At 41.3% G+C, this 21917-nt stretch overlaps 1 protein-coding gene across 1 annotated transcript in view; it reads right to left on the bottom strand.

Annotated features, from left to right (window-relative positions):
• Positions 1–19319, bottom strand: part of NETO2 (neuropilin and tolloid like 2) — a 31581-nt gene extending 12262 nt beyond the window's left edge. Inside the window, exons 1-6 of the mRNA XM_015873926.2 lie at positions 18852–19319; positions 8385–8441; positions 6777–6917; positions 4947–5195; positions 2910–2954; positions 2693–2820 (exon numbers count right to left, since the gene is read on the bottom strand). Coding sequence (XP_015729412.1) covers positions 2693–2820; positions 2910–2954; positions 4947–5195; positions 6777–6917; positions 8385–8441; positions 18852–18885 — 654 coding nt within the window. The 5' untranslated portion in view covers positions 18886–19319. The remainder of the gene's footprint in view (positions 1–2692; positions 2821–2909; positions 2955–4946; positions 5196–6776; positions 6918–8384; positions 8442–18851) is intronic.
• Positions 19320–21917: the final 2598 nt, after the last annotated feature.

Below are 21917 nucleotides of genomic sequence, written 5' to 3'. Positions count from 1 at the left end.
AAGTAATACAGAGAAGACAATTTTCTTTTTAGGAAATCTTGAATAAGATATTCTAAGCTGCTTAGACCTTTATTAAGTCTACAGTTAGTTCTTTAAAGCAGATGCAAGAAACGCATAAGTGTCCTAAAGAATTTTAGTGGTATTTTGACTGTCCTCTGGCCTTTTTAATTCATAAAAATAACACTAAAATATAAGGGAAGGAATTTAGTCAGAAAAGCTCTGAAGCAAAATAAATTAATCACAGTTTGTTGCTTTATAATGGTGGAAGCTAATTACTAATCCACAGCGGTGTTATGGAAGACATAAGCCATGAAGACACGAGTAATTTGAATAAAAATAGAAGTGGGAGAAAAGCAAACTGGCTGCCTAGGACAAATTTATAAAATTAAGCCAATGCTAACTCCTTCAGAAATAGAAATCTAATGCAAATACAGGAAAGATATGTGGTAGATCATATACAGAGGGGAAATTAGAAGACCAAGAGAATACTTGGAGAGTAAATAATTTATCTCACTGGGACAGGAAACTTGGAAAGAATTGTGACTTTGTAACAGATACGTAAAAGATCATTGGGGCTTTTAATCCCTTGTTATGTCAGTCTTGGGATTTTCAAAATTTGTGAATGTCAAGGAGATATATAATTAAGTCACCTCTAAATTAAGTCCTTATTTAAACTTCAGAATTCTCAAGCTATCCATTATTTTGCCAGAGAAGAAATCTACCCATGTTGGGGCTCAGGTTTCCTACACTGTGGGAAAGGGGGTCATAATCCATCAGGTGCTCACTGTACTCTTCAGATAAGCTTGGGTCTTGACTGCAAGTATAATTGCCTCTCTGGCTGATGCTGTGATTGTTAAAGGCATTTTTCACAGCACAGTTCTTCATGCATATGCCTAATGACAAGAATCTCAACTCCTGTTTAATTTTTGAAGACTGTGCATAAATACCATGCATGACTGCTATACTACCAGTTTTTCTGCCCTTCTGCCAGATCTTTTACTTAACCTTAACTACTGTGAAAGCCTTTTAAATCTGAATTTTAAAGAATTCACTGAAACAAAAGCACTACTTTTGTGTGGGGAAAAACCATGCCCTCCCAACACTTCACAGGATTTATTCAAAACCCAGTAAAAGAGCACGTACGGGATTGGTTACAGTCATGCACCCTGACTCTTCCGATTCCTGCCAGAGGCAGGTTGCCAGCACTTTCATACTGTGAAAAGGTGCAGTCTGTGTCATAGTATCTTATAAACACGGATGGGAGCTGCAGGTGCTCATATTTTCATTTGATGATTGGCTTTATCTGTGTACTGTGAAACTAAAAATAAATTAAACCATTTTCAGTGGAGCTATTCTGTGTATGAAAACAAAGGAGTAATTCCACTGAAAAGACTCATCTCTACAAAAGATCCTTCCGGTTAGTGTGCCAGGCAAGCAAATATAAAACACCTTTGCTTATAGATTATTTTGATTATTCTAGTACTTTTCTGAAATATGGGGTGATTTATTTGATTTATATTATGCAGGTTACAAAAATTCTTTCATTGCTTCAGTTGTCAGTTTTAAAAATTTATTTTTTATTATAAAATCAAATTGAGGAAATTAAAAATGTCCATGCTTAGTTTCCTCAAGAGACAGCACCGTATCAGATCTAATAGGTTCTATCATCACAATTCAGCCAAAACAGAGGCTTGAGAAACCACTTTTAAAATATGAAGAGTTATTTTTCTGTAATGTTTTAACTCAATAATTTAGGATGATGATCTAATCTGAGAACTGACCCAACTACAACTGTGCCTTCTGGCAACATTCAATAATTTATTAAAATACTTAAGCATAAGACCTGGTGCAGTCAACTGGAAATGTAGAGAGGAAATGGTTTTATTATTGTTTCTGGAAGAACAGCTACTATTACTTAGACTGGTACAGGGCTCTTGGGAGTTGAGTCACTTCCTCAAAGGCTCAAATATATTAATGGAGTTTCAGTTTCTTGTCTTGTTCTCTTATTACTACCTTTTAGGTTGTTGTTTTATCGATTTGGAAGTTGCTGAATACTAACTCCTAGAAGTGGGTAAGAAGGCAAACATTAGGTTTGTCATCCTGGCAGGTCCTATTATTAAAAAGACTTTTTTCATCCTTTATGTATGTGGTAAAAGCAAGAAGTAACATCCTATCATATGCATGCAGAAGCAAAACTACAGAAATGTATGCTATACAGAGAAAAATGACGTATTCTTCAGTGCAGTGCTTAAGTAATTACCAAGTATGGCTATATCAGAGGCTGTGATTCTATAGCAAAGCTTTGTTGACTTCAAATAGAACCAAATCCCCCAGTAGAACTCCTGGCAGCAAAATTTTAAATCACGGCAGCAAATTTTACTCGAGCTTATCGAAGTTGCTAACCAGCATTTTTACCTGCAGTTTTCCAATAAAGCTACAGACCAAATCAAATGCCCTTGAAAAATGTTTCTTGAACAGTTTTCAAGACTATTCTGTATTTAGAGTTTCACACAGTAGGAAGACAGCACCAGAATTGCTGCTTATGTGGATTTTCAGAATGATCTATTTGAATTTCCTAAGCCACTGAAACATAACTCATTTCACTGAAAGAGAGACATTATGCAAATCGCTATTACCTGTTAGTAATGACTTGGAAACCCATTACATACTGAATGATATGAATGAAACCCACCTTAGCATTTGGAGTAGCTTTAATTGTCCATATGCAATCAACTGCTTGTCCTGGTTTTGTTTTTTCTTCTTGTTCTACTTGACTGGAACGTACTATTCCATCAGCTCCTGAGAGCTCAAATTGGCAGTCTAGGGAGAACATATACCTTGCTGTCAAATGCAATATGATATTAATTCAAAATTTCTTATATAAAGAAATTGGTATTGTAATACTAGACCTGGAATGGGATTTAAAATACCTCCTAGGTAAGTGAAGTCAGGATCTGTAATAGAAAGAAGTCATGAATCACAGGGGCTATCAATGCTTGAGAATCACTTCAAGGTTTATTACAATCTGAAGATGATGTCCATTTTTATTATGTCACAATAAAAATTGCTAGAAAGTTTTTTCAGTCAATTGGAGGGTACAAACTTTTTTTAGATAATACATGATTTCACAAAGACTGAGCTTAGCTGAATAAGGTAATTCTCTACTTACAGCTCAGATTTCCAGCATAACAGCAGAAATTATTACTAGGCATTATGTTTCTACATTATATTCTGAAATTTAACCATACCACTTTTCACAGAAATCTGTGGAACTCCACAAGAGTACAGGAGACTTTTCTGTGTGCATCATTCTGACCAGATTGTTGTCTGTCTAACTCAGAACAATGTGAACTGGAGTGCTTTAGTAGAATATATCAACACTCTGAAATTGCTGATTTCTATTAATAATGAATTTAAAGACAGGTTAGTACTAAAGTTACTTTTTCTATGGGTACTCATGCTGCTTATACTAGGCCAAGTAGCACAGTTCTAAATATCATTAATTAGGGCAGAATTCAGCCTTAAGTGCTCCTCTAATGTACCTTCTTCTAAATGCAAAGTGTATGTACTGTACCTATCTGCATAGTAAACTGTATTAATATACAATATGTATTCTAGAAGTGAGTTAAGAATATACTTTTTTTTAATGACTAGATGATGGTACTTAACTATACTGGGACTGTAGCTTGGCTAAAATTGGGTCTGGAGTGGTCTGGGATGTCCAGAGTTTACATTTCAGTGATCAGGTTTGTGTTTCCCCACAAATGACGTGCTTTCCTGGGTGTTGTGTTGAAAATCACCAAGGAGATCACATATATCCTAGTGTGTATGTGTGTAAGAGATTTTAGTCTGTGCTTAGCGAAAGCACTCCAGCCTGGGACCGGGTTAAATTAGTTTTGGAACTGATGTTAATGAAATGGCTGTGGAAACAGACTTAGCAAAATGTAGAAGTATTGTCCCTGTGGAAATATTTTAGTGGATCACTCTCAGTGGACTGGTTACCACATTAATCTGAAGACTTTCCAAGTCTAAATCCCTAGCAAGGTATGCATTCTGTAAATAGTAGCACATATGTGCATATAGTATATTCACATGTCGTACGGGTAAAGACCAGTTGGGTACATAAGACAGCATAATATAGTTACGCCCGTGTATCCATTTAGAGCAGTAGTAGAGCTGACATTTGTATATTGTGTTTTGTCCCAAAGGACAATAAAATGCTGATACTACACATGTATTGTATCCATGAAATACAGCAGTCAAGCATTGTACAAGGATAGCAGGTCAAACTCACTTGTAAAAAGAATGTCCTGCCAGTTTAAAGCGGCCCCACAGAGCAGATTAGCTTTTGTCTGTCTAAAGGCACAGTCAGCATATGATCTGCTGCTTCATACCCTGAAAACAACTCAGTACTTTGAGCAAAGAACAATTCTGTTTTCTGAGTTGGTGGTTTGTGGGAATCTAGTTATGCTGATAGCTGATATTTATATTGCATAGGTGTTTCCTCAGGCTATTCAGGAATGGAAAATTAAAATAGTTTGCATCTAGCTGGAAGTCCTATTATAGGTTGATTTCAGGTGTTTTTGTCAGCATGTCTTACATTCCTAGAAGAGCGGCTGCTGAAAATGCCAGCTACTAGCCTACACTGGTGGACCTCATATGAATTACCAACGAGGGAAGTTGCTAAAGCCTTCAGCACAAACAAGATCAACTGTTCAACTTCATCAGGAAAGTACAAACCTGTAATTCTATTCAGTCAATTCTCCAAAGTGTTTTTATTCAAGTATGCTACAGGATTAGCAGGACTAAGACATCTCTAACTGTTGTATTGTCACTTCTGCCCTCATAAGTACTTACAATTAAATACAGCTCTGACTGCTAGTGTAAACACATCGAGTTCAGTGAGAGCAAATGGTCTTTAATTTGGTTGTTAATTTTAAGTATACCTGGTATAAATGAGTACTTTGCTTGAAATCCCTTTCCTTCCAGTTCCTCATCAGAAATAAACTTGATCCACATAAATCTCCCCGTTGATCTAATTAGTGCAGGACTTTTCAGACCACAGTAACGATCGATGAGTGGGGAGAAGCCAAAAGGTCCATCTCGAACCTCCAGATGATCAAACCGACATTCAAATGAGGGTTCAATGTAATAAGGTTCATCAAAGGTCAACTCAATTCTTTGCCTTGGAGCAGCTAGACATAAAAAATTAAGCAAAAGATTAAATGCAGATCTATATAAAAAACGCATGAAGACATGAAATACTGGAGAGACCTCCAAAACAGCAAGATAACAAGAGACTGGACACTTCTCTAATGACATCTGACAGTCTGCTCCAAAAACTAACTAACTAACTAACTCGAATACTCAGGAAAGCATAAATGGCTTCATATACATGATCAGTACAAGAGTGATGGTTGTAAGTCTGAACCAGGATTTGGATCAGACTCCCAAATCCTGATGCAGTACAGCTAAGGTTACTTACTGACTGCACTTTCACATCCATAGTTTGGAACTGTGCCTTTATATTTTATGTATAGATCTAGTGTTGTTCTTGTCATCTGTTGTCCTAAATGAACCTTCAGATACTAACTGGTATCAGGAATGCCAGCATTAATGAATCAAATGCTGTCTGCTTCTTCTGGATGCAAAAATAATTTACTTATATGTGTCTAATAGTGTTTAGATTTTACACCTTAATTATACAAGAGTTAAAAACATTTCTGGCTGTTAGTTTGCACGTACTGTAGTGGTCTTCAAGGACAATATTTTAATTAGAACTTGTGGAGGACCTTGCCATAGTTCTCACAATGTTCTTTTGTAATGACTGTGAGGACAGAGGCATGGAAAACAGTTCTGTGCCCTGTGGAAACTGCTCTGCATAAGGAAGATCCAGTATTAAGTCTGGTACATCTGAACTCTGAAGCTGGACAGAATATCTACTCTCCGGGGTACTCAGTGGCAGGGAAGATGCAAAACATCCACTGAGCAAGCACAGAAGCAGAATTGAGGGTCTCTGTTAACCAGTACAAATAAAAACTCACTGAAACATGTTATTTGAGGTACATTAATTAATTGATATGAATCTGATGGTGAAGCTTACTAGCTGACTTCAGCGGGTTTTGGATGCATTCTAGTAAGATGAAAAATAATTAGTGTGTCCCAAGTCTTACAGCCTTTATCCAAGATATTCTCATCAGATCGTGTTTTATCTGGTTAATGAAATTTTGTCCCCATTGCATGACTTCAGTAGTGACCTCAGCAGTGCTAATAAACCTCCATTTTTAGCACAGTGCTATGGTGACAGATAGGTGTGGGTATTTTTATTAATAAAGGGCAGCATAAAGATCCTCTGCCTCTGAAATACACTTGGCCTAATACACTATGGTCTGATAAATGCTAAAATGGTTTTTCAGCCATTTTTTACAATTTATTATCAGTAATATTGTAAGTGATATTAAGGTAAGCTACAATTTTTATCTTAGTAGTTCTTTGCCTTCATAGATTACAGCAGATCTGGTGCTGCTTTTTCTGGCTGTGAGGGTATGTCCTATTCCATATTGATAATTCCTGCATGATTGCCTTTTATATTAACTTGTTCTTATTCCTTGAGACAGAAAATTAAGCTTCTTGCTAAACCAAACAACGGCAGAATTGATTATATTACAAATACAGTTATGCAATACTTGATGTTATAGTAAAACATCACATTTTTAACAATTTGACATAATCCATTTGACCATAAGATTACAGCAAAACACAAAGACAGCCAATACCTTCCAAGATGTAGATGCACTCTTGATTTGGTGGGTACATGTTAGGGTAGTTCGGGGAAGCAAAGTGTCCTCCATTACTTGTCCGTACCCAGTTATCACACTGGGTAGGAGGAATGCGATTCAATCCAATATTTTGCCCACCTTCAGAGAAAATAAAGTGATGGAATAAATGTCTCTTACATGTATGCAAATTTCATTTTTCACAAGTAAAACACTGACAGAATGCATAGCCTATATTAAAAAAAATTGTTTTGGTTAAGAACCCTCTTATCACATATGCTACTTGTTAATATATAGCTGGAGAAATCTTTTGTTTAATTTAGTAATGTGGTATATCCTGATGAGATCACAGTTTCTGGATACCCGATCTGTACAGTAGTCCTTGGGAAAGGAAGAGAGGATGTAATTTTTTTTACCCAAGTGTTTTAGATTCCTTGATGCATTTTTTCTAAGACAAATAGTTGCAATGGTTGTCAGCAGAACAGCTTTATTTTATGGTCTGTATCTTTTCCATTCCTATGCAAACGTAATCCAAAATAATTTGTTAGCATGTACCATTTTTAACCCTGATTCCAGAGTAAACTGAAGCACATGGCCCTTAGGCTATTTACAATAATATGTTGGAATAAAAATGCTTCTGATGTGTAAATAAGCTAAATAAAGCAATGGTAGTTAAAAATACTAGCAGTAATTAGACTGCACTGATAAGCAAAGGGGCTTGTATAAGATCAAAGATCTCTTCTTCTAGACACGCAGTGAAATATGCTCTGTAGCTGAGGTGATGTAGTTTACAAAGGTTATGCACCATGCTGGACCATCCACAGAAGCTTTGTTAGTTCAGATTTCCTTTTCCTTTGAGCAAGGGGTTGGAATAGTAAGGTCCTTCTGACATTGTTGTTAAGTAACTTTGACCCTTCTCTTTGATACCAACAGAGCTAGAGAGAAAACAGGATATGTGGTTTCTGCAGGATTTTCCCAAATCTCAGAGGGATGCTCTCATAATGTTATTTATATTTACAGTTTTTCCTTGCAGACCTTTCAGTTCACACTGATATGGGCCACAGCTACCTACAGTCAATTACATCACCTTCCTCTGATAACTTGGCAGCCTGTATTTATGGGGGTGAAAACTTAGTCTCTCCTCCAGAAACTGTTCTAGGAAATTATGGAGGAGTCATTTCAAGGAATTCTTCTCTCCTGTGTGTGGATTAATCACACATATGACAAAAAAAAGTCATATGAAACTAATGCCTTCCCCACTCAGGAGGTGTTGGCTTCAAAAACATTTGTGGGTGGACTACTTGAAAAGCTTGTTGTTAGAAAGAGAAAACATGGATTTCCATGGTGGATTTTTTTCCCCATTTATCTAAAATCTGAAGCCACAGAATTTTAACTGTGTGAGTGAACCTTCATGTTCATTGCTCAACTAAGGGGGGGGAGGAAGCAGCAAAATGGTTGAAGGAGGAATTGAAAATATTGGAATTCAAATTGTTAATTGAAAACCTACGAGTCCCTGAACATAACTGCTTTCTTTGACTTATAAGGCTTAATTCAAAACTAAAACTCATACATCTTTTTTGAAAGAAAATCATCAAAACAAAATTGTACCTTGTGTCTTCTGTGCAACAGCAATCCCTTCCACAACAAGGATTGTTACTAGCAACACTGATAAGAGAAAACGAACAGGAAAAGCATCAGTAATTGAACAAAATTATATACCATTTTCTGCAGTTCCTATTCACACAAATCCTAGAATCACTAACCAAAACAACTCTGAACACACAAAAGTACACAATGCATGTGCTTTTTAACATTTCAGCTTTAGGAAACCAGTGCAGTTTAAGTGCACTGCAGGTTCTTCTTCCAGGCTCTGTTAAGAATGCCTATATGAGGAGCAGCAATTTATTGCTGTAGGGGACTTCAAGAGTCTTCTGTAGAGTGTCTGTGAATCTGAAAGCATCTTATAAAATTAAATGGTATTTATCTTCTACATAATTCCATGTCCTGAGCTCAGATGTTTGGCAGATATATCAAAGCATATTTATCTTAAAACTCCATATGCATAACATGTGTACAGATTTGTCGAGCTTACACAACATTAATTAAGACCAGGAAGGGAAACAGGAATGAAATTAGAGTATATTATTATGCCCCTCTTCAAATCCTTGGTTTGCCTCCATCTTGAATGTTGACTCTCTCTTGATTCTGGAGCCACATGTTAAGAGTACTGGCTAAGCAGGATGTGGTTCTGGACAGAACAGATTATAAATTGCAATATCTTGTGTGTTGCTGAGGCAGTGAATGGAGAGCAATGGCTCAGTTTCCTTCCCCATACAAGAGCCAGGGGGGTTGCACTAGCAGGTGGCATTTTCAAAGCAAACTAAAATTTTTTTTTTTAGTGTACATATTTCATAATGCATCATTAAAATGGAAAATTCAGTTTCAGGAAGCTCTTGAGTCATAAGCTGCTGGAAGTCTGGAATAATATTTGGGCAAATACCATTTGCTCTGTGTTTACGCTCTTTCTGAGGGCTCTGCTTTAACATCTTTGTGAAAGACAAGATAGAAAGCTAGATGGACCTTTGATTTGACCTGGCATGGCCTTTCCCGTGTTTGTAATCTATTTGCTGATATTATGTCAGACAAACACGGCCTCATTTCTGGAGAAAAAAAAAGATTTAATCAGGAATTCTATTGTCACATTCAAAAGTTCATTCTTTTTTCCCAGTTTTTCCCTTTCATTGCTCAGGTATTTTAGTATCTCATGCTGAAATGGCATTTTCTCTATCTGTGATTCCTCTGCATTGCTTATTAGACTTTCAGCCCTTCAGAGAGTTCTGGAGGGAGCACGCACTGACTGTGAACTACTGCGATCCTGACTAAATTCATATAGATGCTACTGTAATGTTGGCACAGATATATTATCCTGGGGAAAGATGGAAGGAATCAAAGCCTGCCTCTGGAAGTGTCAGTCTTACATTACTGTTTTATTATGTATGTTTCTGCTGCCCTTTCTTCTCTCTACCTATATTAAAAAAGATTGTACATGGTTATGAGAATTACCTCAGCAACAACCGTTTTTTCCCTCAAAGACTCCCACCCTCTATTTTGCAAGGACATAGCAATCTCAAATCAATTTAGACCACTTTTATAACTCTGTGCTGCTTCTCAAAGTGCAAAATGGGCTTTGACTTTTTTTCTTAAAGCAAGAAAACACAAAACCCACAGCACTCCTGTGTAAGAAAAACAAATACTTTCACGACAAACAAAATTAATGCAGACATTATTAACTTTCAAGTAGCAGCTAAAAATCAGTGGGTTTTTGTTAGTGCAGCTGTCTGCTCTCACTAACACTAATGCTGTGTACCTTTTTGCTTTGTTTTTCACCTTAGGAATATCAGTAAGCACGTATCATTATTTCAGTGATTGTGGTGTCTTCTACTGAACATAAAAATAGACACTCGGTTACATGAACCAGTGATTTCCCTTCTTGAAATGATGCAGAGAAAGGAACAAGGACTTCAGACAATCTGATTGGTTTTCACTAAAGCCTGGGTGCTTCTATAAATAGCTGTGAGCTGTGTGTGTGTGTAAGTGCAAAAGAACAGTGCATGTTTCCTGCAGAACAGCGTGGGCATGCAGACACTTATGGAAGATAAATGGTCTGAATATTTGTCTTACTGTCTTCATTTTGTCATGTTATATGGGTAAGAGGATATAGTTAGTACAGGCCACCTTCTCATTGTCCCCAGCCCTTCTCATCCTTTTCGTTTTTAATCTCTTCCATCTCTTGCCTTTCCCTAGTGTTGCAAATGTTTAAGGGCCTGTCGTTGCCATTTCTTTGATCCCTGGTGATAAAGACACCTCTTTTTTAAAACATACTGATGGATATTCTCTGTGTGGGCTGTCCTTGTCTCTGTGCCATTGTGACTGAAAAGGTGGAGAGAGGACTTATTTCCAGTCTTCCACAGAGTTCTGGGCAGAGACCCCTAAAGCAATATCACCTTAAACTGGGTGCATTTACATGACACAGTGCAATGCATGATAGCAAATAGGAGTTTTTTGGCTGGAAACAAGGCCTATCAGTGTTCAGGATGAAAGGAAAAGAAAGAAGGAAGAGAAATGAGCCAGGATATTTTTAAACCTCTTAGACTGCTTCCATTAACCCATTTTTGTCTGTTTTCTTAAAAACAACAAAGCAGTCACTCGGTGTCCTAAATCCTTAGAACTTTCTGGACAAATATTTACAAATCTCAAAGGTGAATTTGGACCATACAAGTCAGTAATAAGGAAAGCAGATGTCAAAAGAAGAGAAAGCTCCTGTAGGACAGCTCAGTGGGGAGCTCACGCTGAGCAGTGTGCAGGCAGTGGTGTGGGGCCATGGACCCAGCAGGAAGAACAGGCAGAGACACTGAGCTACTTTCATGGAAAGTCTTGTTGTACTTTCAGAAGGATCAGAAACCATCTTGTTATTTTTGATAAACTGAAATTCAAAAAAAGCCCCACACCTGAACTTGCAACAGGACATTGTATTCCTCCACTGCTTTTCTTCTGTCTTTTAAAGTCTGTCACCTATCTGTGTGACATGACTGGTCTTCCCTAGGGATGAAAGGGAACTCTAGACTTAGCTCTGTATTCTACTATTATACTGGAAACAGAAGCAGCAAGTGTCTAAAAACGCCACTTGAAGGTGGCTTGCTAATGTAAGCAAGAGCATGAGCAGTGCAGGTCTGCATGTCTGCACTGAATATCTAGGGGACAGATGATTTTTAATGCAAAGAGTGAGGTGAGAATTCAGCTAGAGATCTGGGAGACTGATCTCGTTGTCTTGCAGCTATTTAACTGGTACAGAGGATAGAGGCTAGAGCTTCTGCAACTTACATTAAGCTTCTGCTTCATGGTATCTAAACTGTAGAAGAGGCTATCATGAAACCAACAGCAGCAAAACCATTGAGGCAGTCAGATTAAGTGGAGCTTCTTTAATTCATGAATCTGGTACTTGCTACAAACTTTTATTTCATACATTATGGTGCACAGCTTTGTACAACCATTTAAAGCTCTGAGAGTGTGAACACCAACTGGAAATGAAGCAAAAGTGGCAAGCTTCTGTCTGGTTTTAAAAAGAATCTATTTTTCATATTATTCACTTCTTTGCATGAAAGATTTTAGATCACATAGCCTGCAGACAGCTGTATAAATTTTTAAGAGTGAATACACTCATCATACATTGCAAGTTATTATTACTACTCAGTTGCTGAAATAAGCTTATGGAATAACCTAAAAGAATCCTATAAACTGGTGTGATAAATTACATACTTTTGTGGGAGCCAAGATTCTCTTTGCTGGCATTTCTTACTGTTTTCTGAGATGACTGTAAGATGCAAAAAACATTTTCTAGTTTGTTTTTGAAGTATGTATGGAGAGGTTAAAAAATCAGCGGCTCCTATTTCTCTTTAAAAATTAGAATAACGTGGTTTTATAGTAACCACCACTGAGAAATCAGTGTTTTGCTTAAAGAAACCAGTGCTGTAGGCTGCAGATCTGACATATGCTTGTACTTTCTTGCAAGATGCATTCTTCAGATTTCATGAAATACACTACTGCTCTGAGCTCTCTACACTACGTCTTTCCTCTGCTTTTTCTGCATGCTCTAGGGATCTTCATATATAGAGAAAACACACAAGATTTGCTACGTCGCTGTGAGAGCAGTGTCTGTCTTCAGTGCTAACAATGGGGGATCTGTGCATGTAGGGCAAGCTGAATATCAAAGTTGGGAGCAGTCAAGCAGAACTCAGAAACAGAATGAAAATTTCCACCAATTCTTAAAATAAAGACATGATCATTTAGAGTATTACACATTCTTAGTAATAGTGGTAGTCAGAATCCTAGGGATAAAGCTGACAGACATTGCTTAGAGCAGGATTCCCTGTTTTATCTCTGTGCTGTGTTCCCTGGATTAGGCAGCACCTTATGTACACCCAGTCCAAACAGACAGTAATTGGCAACACACAGGTCATGCATGTTAGAACAACTTGCCAGGATGCCTGCTTCTTTCTGGCAGATACAGCCTTGAGTAACAAATGCTTATCTTAATTATATACTGTGTTTTGCCTTTTGGGAATGAATCCTTTACTACTATACTGTTCTTAAACCCAGCTCTTAATTTTCCCCCTGCGTGCTATAATTAATACTACTTTCAGGAACTGCTAATTGCAGTATCCCAGCACTTACGTCCAATGATTTTCCACGTGATTTCTCTAAACATTAACGTAGTGAAGACATTAATGTGGTGGAGACATTTGTGATGTTACACCCAATCTTATTCTCTGGCCAAGGGCATATATACAATAGAAATGGCTCACATTAATTTTAGATGTCGCTAGGGACTCTACGAAGTGTAGGAACCCATAGTGTTAGGTGCTGCACATACTCAAAGTATGTGACAGGACTTGGAAGGAGCTTTTTCAATTTAGACAAAACAATGTAAAGGGGAAAGGGTGGATTTTGTATAATCACCTCCTTTTCTTTCAGAAAGGCAATTAAGTGCATTTCTGATTCAAACCGTTTTTAACTCAGAAACAGACAAACAGTAAATCCCAGAGGAATTAGGTTCTTTTTCTCTTCCTAGCACTTGGTGACATTTACTAGTTGATAAAAGGAATACAGGATTGCATCTGTTGCTGCTTTTTTAAGCAAACAATTCTACTGCTGAGGGTGAAAACTGGGTAGTTTTTGAATCCCATGTGCTCTTGTAGTTCAGCCTGTATATATTCCCTGATCTCTTATGTTCTCAACAGGACATTAGCAGATTGTTAAAATGTGTATCAGAAAGCAGTAAAGCTGGTTGCCTAGAACTTAGCCTATTTACAGCTTCAGTGATTTCCTTATTTTAAAATGTATTTATTTATTTATTTGGATACTGGAATGTAGTGCAGGATTGCAGCAGAATAAAGTGAGAGGAAGGTGTGCATAAGGCAAGATGTATTTCAGCTGTTTGTAATCTTTACTCAGAGCATGCTAGTAGAGTGGCCATCCCATTTTTAATCCTCCTCACAAAAGCTACATAGCAGAAGTGGGCTTCATCGGCTATTTACAGTGAGTAGCACCTCTCTAAGATCTTGTTAGCCATTAGCATGCTAGCAGGATGTCTGAATGCACCCAGGTCTATGCTCAGATAAAACAGTTTCATCTCTCTCTGGCTGTTTTCAGTAGGGATTCCTCTCTTTAGGACTGCCAAAAAACCCAACAAATTTAGAGTCCGTATCTCTGCAGAGAAATGAGGTTAACTGGTTCAGAAAGTACACACAGTTTTCCCACTTCCCTTTGATCAAATCATCTGCAGAGCAATTCATGCTTGGATGGATCTGTGACAGAGTCCCCTCCAGGTTTGCTCAGAACATTTAACGTTTCTGATCCTGCCTCCATTAGGAATATTAGAGCAGCTGTGGGTTGCTTCATTCTACCAGTTTTCTCCACATCCTTTTACTTATAATCCATTACTGGGTATCTCTGCCAGCAAAACTTCTGCCAGAGGAATAATATCTTTTATTTTGAAGGCAGAAGCTTTCTTTATTATTTGGAATATCCTTTTTCATCTCCAAGCTGGGTGCAGCAATAGACTGCTGAGAAGGCTGCATTTGTAAACCATGTTGATGAGGGATTCCAAAAACCTTATTAAATTATATACACTGGCTTTAAGTTTGGGTGGTTTCCCTGTAGCTGACAGAATGGATCCTGCTGCACATGACTATTCTGAATGCATCTTTCCCAGAGATCACATACTCCTAGAACACTGGGATGTTGATACTTCTGACTTAGATCAGATTGTATCAAACTTCTTCATCTCTTTCCTTTATTATCAATATAGTGTATTTTTTTTTTTCCAGTGGAATTTTTTTTTCAAGAATATCTATCATGGAATTAGTGCTAAAAGTTCTGCTGCCTTCTGTCATGTCTGAGAGCAGCTAATATGGAGTATCATTTTTTTGTCCTGGCTCCCCACTCTCAGTCCATTGAAAAGAAACTGCTCTGTGTTCATGGATTTTAATGTCTGCTGGAAGAGGAGGTTTTGTGATAGGTATTGTTAACACCTTGGCAGTCCCTTCCTGACACATGGTGGGTCAGCTTCATAATAGCAGAACATGGAGTGAAGCACAAAGATAAGCTAAAATAAAAGGAATATGGATTTTAAAGCTACCTGCTGTGTTTTTGGTTGAAAATGTTACACTCCTCCACCCCATTCACTTGCTGTATTTGAGGCAGCAGCTGTCAGTCATATATCAAGAAAGGGAACAAGCTATGTAAGTTGTCCAAGACCGCCAAGTGTTTCATTAATTAAAAAACAAATGGAAGTATACAGGGCAGAAAAGTGGAAAGCCTGTTTGCAGTGCTACAGCCCCAACTGTAGCCAAGACACTGTAATTAAGATTCTGCTTCAGTCTAGATAAGCATGTCCATCACTGCACTGCAACCTGTTTGGTGTGTAAATAACATGTACAAGAGCATACACAATTTCTGGAACAAATGCAGATGTTTAGCAGCCTTCTTCACCATCCCTACAATGAATTACACTGTGAATTTCTGACAGGTTCGTAAATGATTAATAGCTTATAAAGTTTCACTTGGGGAGTAATCTCTCTGTCTAATCTCTCTCCATGAATTAAACCTTAGGGAAGGTGCAGAACATCTTGGCTTTTTGGAAGACAGGGATACATAATTCAGTAGCTCCTTTAGCTTCAGACCAGTGTCATTCAGCATTCAAACTAAATCTATATACCCGATTATGAAACTGAACTTTTCTATTAATATCAATATATTTGAAACCAACTTGTTTCTGTAAAAAAACCTGTAGCAGTCATTGTCAAATATGTCCTTTGAGAACTAGAGAGCTAATGCTTTTGAAGTTATGCTACTCTGAGAGCAGTGTATTTTGGATACTTGTTTCTATATGTACTAAAAATAACGTATAGCACATAGCATCAGATACCTGTTTAGAACACAAGAGCTTTTTCAAATCTTTTCTACGGTTACCTGAGTTACTTCTGCTTAATTGCTTGACAACACAAGCTGTCTGATGCTCAGCTTTCTTTCAGTGCAGCAGAGAAGATAGCAACTAGCTTCTGGTTTTAGGTGAAAAATGAAATTCTGGCTTACACTTGATACTGCCTTCATTAGGGCCACTTGCAGCCTCCACAGACAATGCTTCTCTCTTGGTTTCAGCAGACAAGTCATGAACATATCATTTAAATTTTATTTTTCTCTGCTCATTTGCAGTTTCTTGGGTCATTGTTACACCTTTTGATTTGGGGAGCAGGAGGCTTTAATTCCTAGCTTTCACGTGGAAGGAAACATTACTTCTGAACACTACTTATTTGTGAGAAATTAGCTATTAAAATCATGCCAAAATGCAAATGCGAGGGCTGAGCAGAATGGCAGCAAGTTAACCATAGCAGTCCGCATTCCCACAACCTGCCTGAGCTGGAAACAACTCTGTACCTCACTGGGAGGTTGGTGGTGTTGGCTTCCTAGAAGTAATGGGCATTTGTACTGGCCCTGGATGTTTGTTACATCAACAGCACCAAATGACCGAATTCTCTAGCTGGCTTTTTGAAGTAATCCAGTGCAATAACTGAACTAGTCCAAAACGAATGCACTCAGGATTCAGCTTAGGGTTAATTTAATTCAACATTGGTGTTCTTTGCTGTTGTTTTTTTGTATTAGACATGGAAAGGAAGGAAGGGAGTGTATCTGAAAACTGGGAACAAGCCTTTAGCCTCTATCTTTGGTGTAATAGGAGATAGTTACAAGGAAATTCAAGGTAGATCTATTTAATTCCAATGTGTAACAGAAACAAAGCTTTATGAAGAAAGCAGCTGCTTTTCCCTTGTATGAACAAGAGGATGATAGTGCCTTATTACTGTAGAGCAGTTGCATTCTGCAAGCTGTGCCAGGATTCAAGAATGTTTCCAGTGGTGTCCAAAACACTGAGAGCTGGAGATGGGAGGAAAAGGATTTGTCTATTAAATGTCCAACTCCCAGCAAGCACCTTGGCCTCTGATTTGTGCCTCGTGCTGCTGAGGAAGCAGGTGGGCACGGCCCACAAAACCTGCAGTGCTGCTGCAGCTTCAGTACTGCTGGGGCCCGGCACCACTTCCACCCAGCACTACAGCTTGACAACCTCAGATGAGAGCAAAGAACCAGGGCAAGAGACACTCCAGTACTGTGAAGCATTACAAAGTTTTCCTCAAAACTGTGGATAGAAACAATAAGAACTGCATTGAAATATTTCTGTGCTTCATAGGTGATTCCATAGAACTCAGTAAGTAAAACACAAAGCTATCTGCATGGAGAGAAAAATTAATGTCACTGTAATTAGTTTCCATGCTGGATTTAAGATGCATCTTGTAAAATATGGTGCTTGATCTGAACGTTGCTCCCAATAGTTTCATTTTAGGACTAAATCTGTGCGTCTATTTATAGGAATCTTCCTTCCCTCTTTGTGATCAGATCTGACTACGTGAAGACTCCTCGTGCAGAGATAAAAGGGCGTGTACGGTGCTAAGTAACAATACCTTACTTCTGAAGTCACGGCGAGTGATGCATTTGGAATATTAACGACTTACTGACTAATGGCTTTGTGTTATTTATCATATTTAAATTGCAATTAAAAACTTCCTTCAGAAGGACAGTTCTTTCTAACTGGACTCTACCGTGATCATAAAAGATCAGAGTGAGGTCTATTCAGGAGAACTCCTGTCTAGGTAAATTTGCAGGAATTGCATATTTCTGAAATGCAATTAAATCTGCGTATGTAGAAGGTAATTAAGAAGCAGAAGCATCAGTTGTATTTGTTAGTTGTTGGCAGTCTTCTCATGGTTATGCATTAACCAAGTTATTTAAAGAGGAAGTAAAAAACGTTGCCCAGTGAGCCTTTTGTTCCCACGTTTGTGAAAACAGAGGCTGGTGAACACCTACACGCAGTGGGCTTTTATTGAAAACAAGCATCTTCTGGCTGTCAATTATGATGTTAATACATGAAAAATATTTCTTTAAAGCCTCAAGGCATCTGTCCTTCAGGTCACAAACGTGGAACTTTGTGGGTTATGGAAACATTCTGGATTTAAATCACTTTTTTTTTTTTTTAAACAACTTTCATGCAGTGGGAGGACATCAGGGCACATCAGAATCAGTTCTCCACGCTGCAGTGATGCCTTGATGGCTTCAGTAATGCAAGCAGACGTTCCAAAATTTCTTAATGGAATAATTTAATAAAAGAATCCCTAATAGATCAAGTCTGGTACTGCTGAAGAAGATACAGAATGTAAGAAATCCCCTCCTGAGGCACAAGGTTAACGGCCACGTTTAGCTTTATTTTCTAAAAAATCTTTCATCCACGTCGAACAGTATAAATAATAGCGCAGATAAAGGCAGGCTAGGGGGAAGGCTGGCTGCCCTCAGCTGTTTATCTTTGCGTCTAAAGAAGTTAGTAACGGGATTTACAAGCTTCAGGAGAAAGAGAAACAGAGGTGAACACCGGTCAAGCACCAGTTTGTGACACAGGCGGCCGGTTTTGTGACAACCTTGCAGAAAACAGATATTGCTTCTGATAACAAGAAAAAGCACCTGACCACAGTCACACAGCTCGTTAGGACAGTTAAGAGAACAGAAAGTGTATTGTTAGCAGCGAAAAGATGGAGCGGGGAGAAGCTCTCGGCGTGCCCCGGCTACGCGCGGGGAGCACCGGGGTGAGCTCGCCGTCACGGCGGGCGCCCAGCCCGGCGCAGCCCCCAGCCCGGCGCAGCCCCCAGCCCGGCGCAGCCCCCAGCCCAGCCGCGACGGGAGTGCATTTGCTGACCGCGGGCTCTCGGCAGCGGTCGCCCCGCATCTTCGGCGGGTAGCGGCGCATCCCAGCGGGACTGGCAGGAGCAGCTCCGGGAGTAGCGAGTGGCCTCGCTGCCCCGCGCTCCTCGGCCGAAAGTTTCCGCTGCCGGCGGGAGGGCGGGCGGCGAGACGGCCCCGGGAGACCCCCGGGCGGCTTCCCCCGCGGAGAGCGCAGCGCCGTCCGTCGGTTCCTACCTTCCAGCACCGAGCAGACTTTACGCAGGGCCATTGTCTCCCGGCGGGCCGCGGCGGCGACTCCGCGGAGGCGACGATCAGCGGCGCTCCATGGCCGTGCCGGCCCCCCGCGAGGGCGCTGTGGCCCGCGGCTACGGCTCGTCCGGCCCCCGCCCGCCCGCGGCCATGCCCGGCGCCCCCGCGCGGGGCGCGCTCAGCCTCCGCCGCCCGAGCCGGGAGCCGCCGCGCTCGGTCCCATCTAGAGCGGGAGGCGGCGGGGGCCGTCGGGGCTGGGCTGCCGCGGGGAGCGGCGAGGGGCTGCGTGTGGACGGGGCCGAGCGCAGCCCACCGGCTGGCAGCCCGACTGAAGCGGCTGCCGGTGGATGAAGCTCGTTTAAGATGTGAGGGGTGTTTGCTTGGCTGAGCCGCTTCTACGCATGTGCCCGCCCCCCGCGGAGCCCCGCGAGCAGCCGCAGCCGGCGGGGCCGCTGAGCTCCCCCCGCCCGGCAGGTACCGAGCGGGGGCGGCCGCCGCCCTCGCCCCGTCCGGCGCTGGGAATTGGGCGCTGGGAGCTCCGCCGTGCGTGATGCTCCGAGGCCGTCATCCCGCCCGGCTGACGGGGTTTTCCCGGCTGCTGGGGGGGCCCGGGTCGCCGCTCCGATACGCGGTGGCTCGGGCGAATCTGGGTCCCGTCTGCCGCCTTTGTCGGGCACCGCAGAGGTTGCGATCGGGGTGGAAGGCAGCCCGTGCCCTCCTCTGTTCCCTCCCGTTCCTCGTGGCGGGGCCCGCGCGGCGCTCGCCGACCGTATGGCTGCGTTGTGCCGCCTGGAGCCCGAACGACAAGAGGAGTCCATCACACTCTATTGTGCTGCTGTCGTCTGACAAGCGACAGCTCAAATGGAGCTATTACTTTCGAGAAGTTAATAAAAAGGCGCACCCAGCCCGCCGCCCGCCATCCCCGCGGCAATCCATCACAGAGGGTTAGCTCGCTAGGGGAGCCGGCGCTCGGGGAAGAGCCCGAGGTGGGGCGGGGGCACGGTGGGGGCGATTTTTTCAACTTTCCCGTAGGCAGCGAGGGAATCACGTTGTAGGATGGCTTTGGCTTTCCCCCGCACCGCCCATCGGTGGGGCTGCGGTGTGTTCGAGGTCCCGAAGCGCCAAACGGGGCTGGCTCGGGACCGCGGCTTTCCCGCAGGCTGCGGCTGGAGCCGCTCCGCGCTGCTCCCCTGCGCGGTTCCCGGCGGCTGGCGGGGGCGGCCGGGGCTCGGGCATCTCGCAGGGGCGATGATGAACCCATCCGACAGACAATAGACGCAGAACTGCAACTTGCCGCTCCTGCCGTGCGAGCGAGGGGGCCGCTCTCAAACGTGGTTGTGAGATGCGAAGCCGATTCCCTCGTGGTTTGGTGCTTTGTGTTTGAATGAGTTCTTCCTACGACGCTCAAAGGTCAGCAGATCCTGTTAGAAAAGGTCACTTTGCTTCCAGCTTAGCGCTTAAACGGTTCGGGCGCTTCGAATAGGCGCGATTGGCAGCTCCGGTGCGCGGCGGGAGGCACCGGTGGAGGGGCGGGGGGGCACTCGCTCACTCCTCCCATCGCCGGCCCTAAGGGGACATCTGAGACCTGTAAACAAAGGGCCGGAGCTTTCTGGGCATTAGAGATCCATTTCAGCGTTCTGAGAAGCTTGATGAAGTATTAAGCCCGATGCTGTGGCAAAATCCCAAGTTACATAATTATATTATTCCGCTTACTCGAATTGTCCTTTCAATTTCAAGCAGAGATGATCCAGTTGCTCCTCAAAGGGTCGTTTTGCCATGAATTGCTAAATAGCTGCTGCATTCCAGCAACGGATAAAGCGATTTCTTTGTACCCCCTTCATAACTGTGTGTTTTTATGGTGGTATGATGAAATGGCAAACTCCACAGTGAACATTCCTGTATGAAGATATATCCTCATTAGGTGGATATGCTTTGTATTTTACTTCTCCGCTCACAAAATGTTTGCTGTAGCAACCCCAGCAAATACTTAACAGAGCAATAATTTCTACCATTTCTGTGCAGCATGCACAATTCTTTATCCTCTCTGCAGTACACGAGCACAAAATGAAAACGGATGGTGCTGCTGTGCAGACTGCTGGGAGCTGGGGTTGCTTTTGTTTGGAATGCACAGTGCAGCTGAGGGCAAAATCTGGCTCAGGTATTTTTATTACTTGTGATACAAGAAACGAGAGAAGTAGTGCGATTCTCAGGCCGCAAGCTGAATGTGCATTCAAGGAATTGATTTGTAGTCAATTATTTCACAGAAAAGAAATAGGAGAAAGAACAGAAATATCTTGTGCTCAGGACAAGTTGGAGGTAATTGCAAAGAACCACGCTGCTACAGTGTATTTAACTGAAGGTTCCACTTCCAGTTTGTCCATTAGGAGGTTGCATAGAGCTGTTGCACACTTGGGAAGTGCAGGATTGCCTTCTCTTTTCCCAGGGCTGCATCAAGCTGTCAGTGTGGGAGACATGACTACAAGCTCGAGAGTTCGGGCACATTCTGCCATCATTTACTGCTGCTTTCAGAAGAATTCCTCATCTGGACATCCCCGTTGCTTTGTCTTGATACAGTTCTCATTATAGGTGCTGCTTTAAAACATAGTAAACTAGCGACAGGTCAGAGAAACTTGCACTTCCTATTATCCGAGCCTGCAGAATGCTGGCTTCCAGGGAAGAAAATGCTGTGCCATCAGGTCAGGCTGGCGCTAAGCATCAGTTAATTAAACTTGAGTTTTGGAGTTAACAAAGATTGAAAACTGCTTTGGGATGTCTGGTTGTGTATTCTGCTGCTCTACTGAGTTGTCATTATTTCTGAGTAGGAGCAGTTCATGCGAGGCAATGAGGCCACTCATTCTGGTATAGTTAATAGCTGCCTGAACAAGGCTTACATTTCCACATTTCCATTATTAGAACTGATTCTGATTCTTTTCAAGTTCTTCCTTCCTTAAAACTTTTAAATTACTGTTCTCCTAGAAGCTTAAATTTTAATACTGCCTAACGTATTTGCTGCTCTCTGGTAGCAGATTGTACATCACAAACAGCCTTCCC

This window comes from Coturnix japonica, chromosome 11, assembly GCF_001577835.2.
Source record: "Coturnix japonica isolate 7356 chromosome 11, Coturnix japonica 2.1, whole genome shotgun sequence".
Taxonomy (NCBI): Eukaryota; Metazoa; Chordata; class Aves; order Galliformes; family Phasianidae; genus Coturnix; species Coturnix japonica.
Note: the sequence above shows the minus strand (reverse complement) of the source record. Positions and strands in the feature narration are given on the sequence as shown.